We start from the raw sequence: 7,150 nt of genomic DNA, 5'->3' as shown, positions 1-7,150 counted from the left end.
TCAAACAGGGGCCGCATCACACCTGACCTGAGCCGACTGACCCCCAGAACCAGCCAACCTGAGAGACAGACAGGTGAGAGAGAGACAGACTATATGATATGTTGTATGTATGATGCTTTGTCAATATTGTTGTTACACATTCATGCCAATAAAGCTAATTTGAGAGAGAGACAGGTGAGAGAGAGACAGACAGGTGAGAGAGAGACAGACTATATGATATGTTGTATGTATGATGCTTTGTCAATATTGTTGTTACACATTCATGCCAATAAAGCTAATTTGAGAGAGAGACAGGTGAGAGAGAGACAGAGACAGGTGAGAGAGAGAGACAGGTGAGTCAGACAGGTGTGAGAGAGAGAGAGTCAGGTATACATAGACAGGGCCATACTGAGTTCTGTAAGAGCATCCTGCAGGTGCAGAGAAAGACACCAAATAACCTGTGCAGAGCAGAGCTCGGCCAATACCCCCTCTCACTAAAAATACCGAAAAGATCACTTAAATTTTACAATCACTTAAAATCAGTTAACCCCAGAGATATCATCACAAAGCCCTAACATACCAGGAGCTGAAACCAGAGAAGAGTCCCCTCAGCCAGCTGGTCCTGAGGCTCTCTGCAGTAACAAGTCCCCAAAAGCCTCAGGACAGCAACACCAACTCAAGCAGACCAAACCAAATTATCAGCAAGCAGATAGAAAAATCTATTGAATACTGGAAAGAAACGACCAAAACACAAAGTAAATTCCAATGTTATCTGACCCTAAAAAGAGAATTCACACTGGCAAATTATCTGAGTACAATAAAATGTCCCAAACTAAGAAAAATGTTGACAACATACAGACTGAGTGAACACAGCCTGGCCATAGAAAAGGGTTGACACAGACAGAGCAGGCTACCACAAGAGGAGAGACTCTGCTCCCAGTGTGACAGGGGACAGGTAGAGACTCAGAGGACAGGTAGAGACTCAGAGGACAGGTAGAGACAGAGGACAGGTAGAGACAGAGCTGAACTTTCTAACCTCATGCCCCAAATATAAAACACTAAGACAAAAACACTTTGCAAACATTTCCTAAATATACCCCGAATTCAAATTCATATCAGACACACAGAAACTCCCCTATTTACTGGGAGAAATGCCCAAATGTGAAATAATTGCTGCAAAATATGTCTCCTCATGCCAAGAAGTTATTTTTTTTAAACACACACACACACACACACACACTTACTGTTTTATTTATTTAAATTTTTAATATTTTTTCTTTCTTTTTTTTTAACACAAACACTCACACACACACACGCTTTGATTACTTGTTTAATGAAATGTATGGGGCCGATTGTTCTTATGTTGTATGTATGATGCTTTGGCAATATTGTTATTACATTCATGCCAATAAAGATAATTTGAATTGAATTGACAGACAGGTGAGAGAGAGAGACAGGTGGGAGACAGGTGAGTGAGAGACAGACAGGTGGGAGACAGGGGAGACAAACAGGTGAGAAAGAGACAGACAGGTGAGAGAGACAGACAGGTGAGTCAGACAGGTGATAGAGAGACAGAGAGGTGAGAGAGAGTCAGACAGGTGAGAGAGAGGGGAGAGACAGACAGGTGGGAGACGGGAGAGACAAACAGGGGAGACAAACAGGTGAGAAAGAGACGGGTGAGTCAGACAGGTGATAGAGAGACAGAGAGGTGAGAGAGAGACAGACAGATGGGAGACAGGGGAAAGACAAACAGGTGAGAGACAGACAGACAGGTGAGAGAGAGACAGACAGGTGGGAGACAGGGGAGAGACAAACAGGTGAGAGACAGACAGACAGGTAGGAGACGGGAGAGACAAACAGGTGACAGACAAACAGGTGAGAGACAGAAACAGGTGTGAGACAGGAGAGAGACAGACAGGTGAGTCAGACAGGTGAGAGAGAGACACAGACAGGTGAGAGAGAGGTGAGACACTCACCCAGGACGATGGGCGCAGCGGCGAACACGGAGCAGCGCAGAGTGTAGACGAGTCTAAGGGGGGCGCCATCCAGCAGGGGGGCATCAAATGGCAGGAAGACAAACCCCCCCCACACCAGGAAGGGGAAGATGAGTGCTGACGTCATCAGGGACACGCCCATCTTCAGGACATCCCTGCTGGGACAGCACCGCCCACCTGAGAGAGAGACACAGGTTAAACCCTGCCCACCTGAGAGAGAGAGAAATTAAACCCCGCCCACCTGAGAGAGAGAGAGACAGGTATATTTACATAAAGCAGGAGTCGTGTCCTTGGTCCACTCGTACTGGTAACCATGTTGGTTGTAGTCCTGGGGGACTCCTCGGGGACCCAGGAAGGGACTCTTCTCTGACTCCATTTCCCAGAGTGCCTCACTGTCTCTGGGTAAGGATGGGGACTGCAGGACGGTCACTGTTGGACTAAACACCTGAGCTGCTTTCTCGGGCAGGTGGTTCTCCACAGGCTCCGCCTCCAGGTGTATCAACAGCCCCGCCCCCTCCTCTTCGCCCCCTCCCCTTCCCTTCTTCTGTCCCTCTGCCGTCAGTTCTCTCTCGCTTTCTGTGCAGCTCGCCGCCTCGTGTCCAGAAACATCTGACCTCATGCTCATCCTGTCACCTCCACCTGTCTGTCTGTCTCCGCGCCACAGCAACGTGCTGGACTCCATGGGGGCCGACCTCGCCAGCCCGTCCTCTCCCTCGCTCTGTCTGGTCTTCTTCACCCCGTCTTCCTCCACCTTGGTACTTCTTGTCAGGAGTTGGGCGCCTTCTGGCCGATGGTCTGTCAGCAGAGACATGTCCGTCTGGTCTTGTTCACCCCGCCGTCCTCCACTGATTGTTCGAAGCTGCTGACCTGTGACACCTGATACCTGTGAGGAGAGAGGACGACAGGCAGCGAAGGCAATCAAACCGTGGTCACGGAGGTCACTGAGGTCACGTGCTACGTGGTTAAACCATTAGCTTATCAGACGTGGACACCTTCGGGACCACCTGGGGATGTGACCTCCGTCTGACCCTGACTCACCTGATCTCAGACCAGGACCTGTTTCAGAAACAGCTTCAGGGATTGATCCACTCATCTGATCTCCGGCTCTGAGATTGAAACCCTGAGTTTCACCTCACCTGTCAGGTGAGTGCAGCCGTTCACGGAAACCCCGCCCACTTTAAACCTGAACAACAGTGTGTTCTCCTGTGACCACAAACGTGTCGCGTTATTAACCTTCCCCTGCTGTTCTCCCGAGTCTGTGATGACTCAGAGGAGCTCAGGTTCCCACTGGCCAAACTCTTTTAGACTCTGAGGCTCCACAGAAAACCAGGCAGCCTGAAACTAAAGCTGAGCCCAGGCTAAGTGACCCGGCAGGCCTGAGGGCCGCAGGGCCGAGCGCAAAACTGCAGGTCTCATTTCAAATGTTACGGGGCAGCTGGCGTCCTTATTGGACAGCTAAACTATTCTGTCGAACTGGAACAAGCCCCGGGTTTTCTTTAGGACTGCTGACTCAGTTTTTAAAGCCCCACAAACTGTGAAAGATTTCTTCAGTTTCACCACCATCAGGGTCTCCCCTTCTGAGCCCAGTCCCTGTCCCCAGTTTGAACCGGTGACCTTCTCTGCTTCACACGAGACTGGGGTTTGATGAAACTTCCCCTCCTCCACTTGTTAAGGAGGTTTTTCCCACTAGAGGACCATCTGTTCTGTCCTCGGGGTTTAAACATGCAGCAGTGCTTTAATTAAAAAACCCGGTCTGGATCCTGCAGATCTCACTAAGTTCAGGCCTGTCCCCAAACTGTCTGTCCCAGTATTCCTGAAGTTTTCCGTTCTGGGTTTGAACCCTGCAGAGCACAGAGTCAGCTCTGCTAACAGGTTTTATATCTTTGCAGCACCTGGTTGCGTTTGACAAAGGGGACCACGAGATCCTGACCTCTCGTTTGGGGCGCCGGGTGGGCATCGAGGACGAAGCACTCACACGGTTCAGGTCCTATATGGTGACTCTGTGTCCTCCTCTGTCCTGTGGGGCCCCTCAGGGCTCAGTTTCAGGCCCTCTGCTCTCTTCCTTTGCTCCCGCTTGGTTCCATATTCGGGAAGCTGCTGTGTCGTTCACTGTTACGCAGACGATGGTCGGATCTACGTGGACCTGTCGGGCTGTAACTCGAGTGTCTGGACAGCTCTGACCTTTTGAAGTCTTAGCGAAGGGGACAGAAGAGATGTTTTAGGTGGCTCCACTGGGACCCCCTTGTCGATCTGGGTTCGTTGACTTAGTACATCAGGCCTAGGGAGTTAAAGTCGACTCTGACCTTCAGCTCCACAGACACATCAAGGCCGTGGTTAAATTGAGCTTTTCATACAGAGCAGGTCTCGACCGAACAACAACAAATAAAGGCAGATCCTCCGAGGCAGCTGTGTGAGACGGCGGAAACGCCGCTGCACGTCTCGAACTGGAACGCTACAGGATCCGTTTTAAAAGGATTTTATTTGCTTCTAAATGGTGTCGCCTCCCCCCCTCCGAGCTGCTGCAACCCCACCCGTCCATGGGGTCAGCTGATCGGCTGCAGGCTCCCTGTCCTCGGCCCCTCAGACAGCTGAAATGACTTGTTGTTTCGTGCGTTCGATGGATTTCACATCTGTTCTTTTGCTCTCTGAAGAAAGACTGATAACAATAATAATGATCATCTGTTCAGTGACGGCGGTGATCAGCTGTCTGATCACGTGTCAGCTGCTGGAAAAGCTACAGGTGAGCCTGCAGGTCCGGTTAGCCCCGCCCACTATCCGTGACGTCTTTATAATTTAAACAGAAGTGACGTTTTGTCAGATTAAACCTGCCCAGTCGAAAAAACTCTAGACTTTAAAGGCGGCAGATTATCTGTTCTGAACGGCCCCGTGCTAACGTGCTAACATGCTAACATGCTAACAGCGCCGGACTCTGCGGTCAGACTGAAACTAACCTTCAGACTAAAGTCCGACAGGAAACTGAGATTAAAGTGAAGATTAACTCACGCGACGCTCCGAGCTGCTTCTTCTTCTTCTTCTTCTTCTTCTTCTCGTTCTGTTTCTGCTTGTTGTTCCCAAACTCCGGAAGTTCCGCTCAGCTTCAGGTGCGGTCACGTCAGGTGAGTTAAAGGGAACGTGCTCTTAAAGGGAAGCTGAAACATCCGGCCGATAAATATTCAGCAGTAACTTATACTCAGCTTAAATACTGCTGTTAGTACAAGTACTGCGGGGCTGGCTGATAAAACCGAAACCATAATTATCAGGATCTAAACTTATTTTTTATTGAATCGGATTTGTAAAGATTCACAGTTTGGTATCACGTGTCTGTGGTGGTCATCACGTTTACCCAAGTACTTAAGTACAAATTAGATGTACTTGTACTTTACTTGAGTACTTTCTCCTTCTGCTCCGTCTCAGAGGGAGATGTAGTACTTTTTACTTCACTACATTTATCTGACAGCTTCAGTTACTTTACAAAGTCAGATTTTTACACACAAACACATGAAGAGTTTATAAAATATGTTTAGCCTAGTTATAAATTATTTATAATTATTACGTTTATATATAATTATTAAGTTCATATATAATTATTAAATTTATATATAATTATTAAGTTCATATATAATTATTAAGTTTGTATATAATTATTAAATTTATATATAATTAAGTTCATATATAATTATTGAGTTCATATATAATTATTAAATTTATATATAATTAAGTTCATATATAATTATTGAGTTCATATATAATTATTAAATTTATATATAATTATTGAGTTCATATATAATTATTAAGTTCATATATAATTATTAAGTTTGTATATAATTATTAAATTTATATATAATTAAGTTCATATATAATTATTAAGTTTATATATAATTATTAAGTTCATATATAATGATTAAGTTTATATAGAATTATTAAGTTTATATATAATGATTAAGTTTATATAGAATTATTAAGTTTATATATAATTATTAAGTTCAGTCAATTATTATTCCTCATTATACCCAGAGTGACTCCTTCACAATGTTTGTTCTGTCAGTCCAACCTCAAAATGAATATACAGTATCTCACAAAGTGAGTCCAGCCTCACATCTCTGTAAATATGTGATTCTATCTTTTCATGTTTCAACGCTGAAGAAATGACCCTTTGCTCCAGTGTAAAGTAGTGAGAGTGTAAATATGCTGTCCCCTCAAAATAACACATCACACAGCCATAATGTCTAAGTGACATACTGTAAATACACAAAAATAATCAAAAGGAAAATCAGTTCAGTTTTATTTATAAAACGCCAAATCACAGCAACAGTTATGAGATAACTGCACAATATCCAAACAGACAGTAAAGGTGATGCTGCTACAGACTGACTGAATAACGGTACAGATATTTACAGTGTTACTGATTATAATAACAATAAAATAACTGCAGCAGAGCGCGGGAGCAGCAACACGGGGGCAGCAGGTGACTCGCCGCCGCAGAGATGATCAGCAGTTTCCAGTCAGTGAACTAAAAGGGGCGGCTGTAGAAACTGTTGGACTTTAATTCATAACAAAACATCAAATACTAATAGATTAATACTACATTAAATACTACTGTCTTTTTTTTAGTGTTTGAGTAAAAATACTTAAATCGACCAAAGTTAATTTTCAAACATGTTTCTAATAAAAACACAGACTTTTACTACTTTATACTTTGAAACTTCTAGTGGAGAAATATTTATTTAGGGTATCTGTACTATTACTAAAGTACAGGATCTGTGTACTTTGTCCACCACTGAGTATTTGTCAGGTTTTTTAAACCAGAAAGAACATTTACATCTACGTTTAAAATACTGCTGTTAGTACAAGTACTGCAGTACTATCTGCTAAATGTACATACTGAAAGGGAGAGGAGGAGGTCCAGAAGGAGAGGAGGAGGTGGTGAAGGAGAGGAGGAAGCAGAGAAGGAGAAGAGGAAGCAGAGAAGAAGAGGAGAAAGTGGTGAAGGAGAGGAGGAGGCAGAGAAGGAGAGGAGGAGGTGCAAAAGGAGAGGAGGAGGCAGAGAAGGAGAGGAAGCAGCGAAGGAGAGGAGGAGGCAGAGAAGGAGAGGAAGGCAGCGAAGGAAAGGAGGAAGCAGAGGAGGAGGTGGTGAAGGAGAGGAGGAGGTGCAGAAGGAGAGGAGGAGGCAGAGAAGG

At 45.1% G+C, this 7,150-nt stretch overlaps 1 protein-coding gene across 1 annotated transcript in view; it reads right to left on the bottom strand.

Moving 5' to 3' along the window:
- LOC123968279 (transmembrane protein 79-like) overlaps positions 1-5,094 on the bottom strand; it is a 6,923-nt gene extending 1,829 nt beyond the window's left edge. The window contains exons 1-3 of the mRNA XM_046044926.1: positions 4,977-5,094; positions 2,244-2,856; positions 1,956-2,150 (exon numbers count right to left, since the gene is read on the bottom strand). Coding sequence (XP_045900882.1) covers positions 1,956-2,150; positions 2,244-2,784 — 736 coding nt within the window. The 5' untranslated portion in view covers positions 2,785-2,856; positions 4,977-5,094. The remainder of the gene's footprint in view (positions 1-1,955; positions 2,151-2,243; positions 2,857-4,976) is intronic.
- Positions 5,095-7,150: the final 2,056 nt, after the last annotated feature.

This window comes from Micropterus dolomieu, linkage group LG03, assembly GCF_021292245.1.
Source record: "Micropterus dolomieu isolate WLL.071019.BEF.003 ecotype Adirondacks linkage group LG03, ASM2129224v1, whole genome shotgun sequence".
Classification (NCBI taxonomy): domain Eukaryota; kingdom Metazoa; phylum Chordata; class Actinopteri; order Centrarchiformes; family Centrarchidae; genus Micropterus; species Micropterus dolomieu.
Note: the sequence above shows the minus strand (reverse complement) of the source record. Positions and strands in the feature narration are given on the sequence as shown.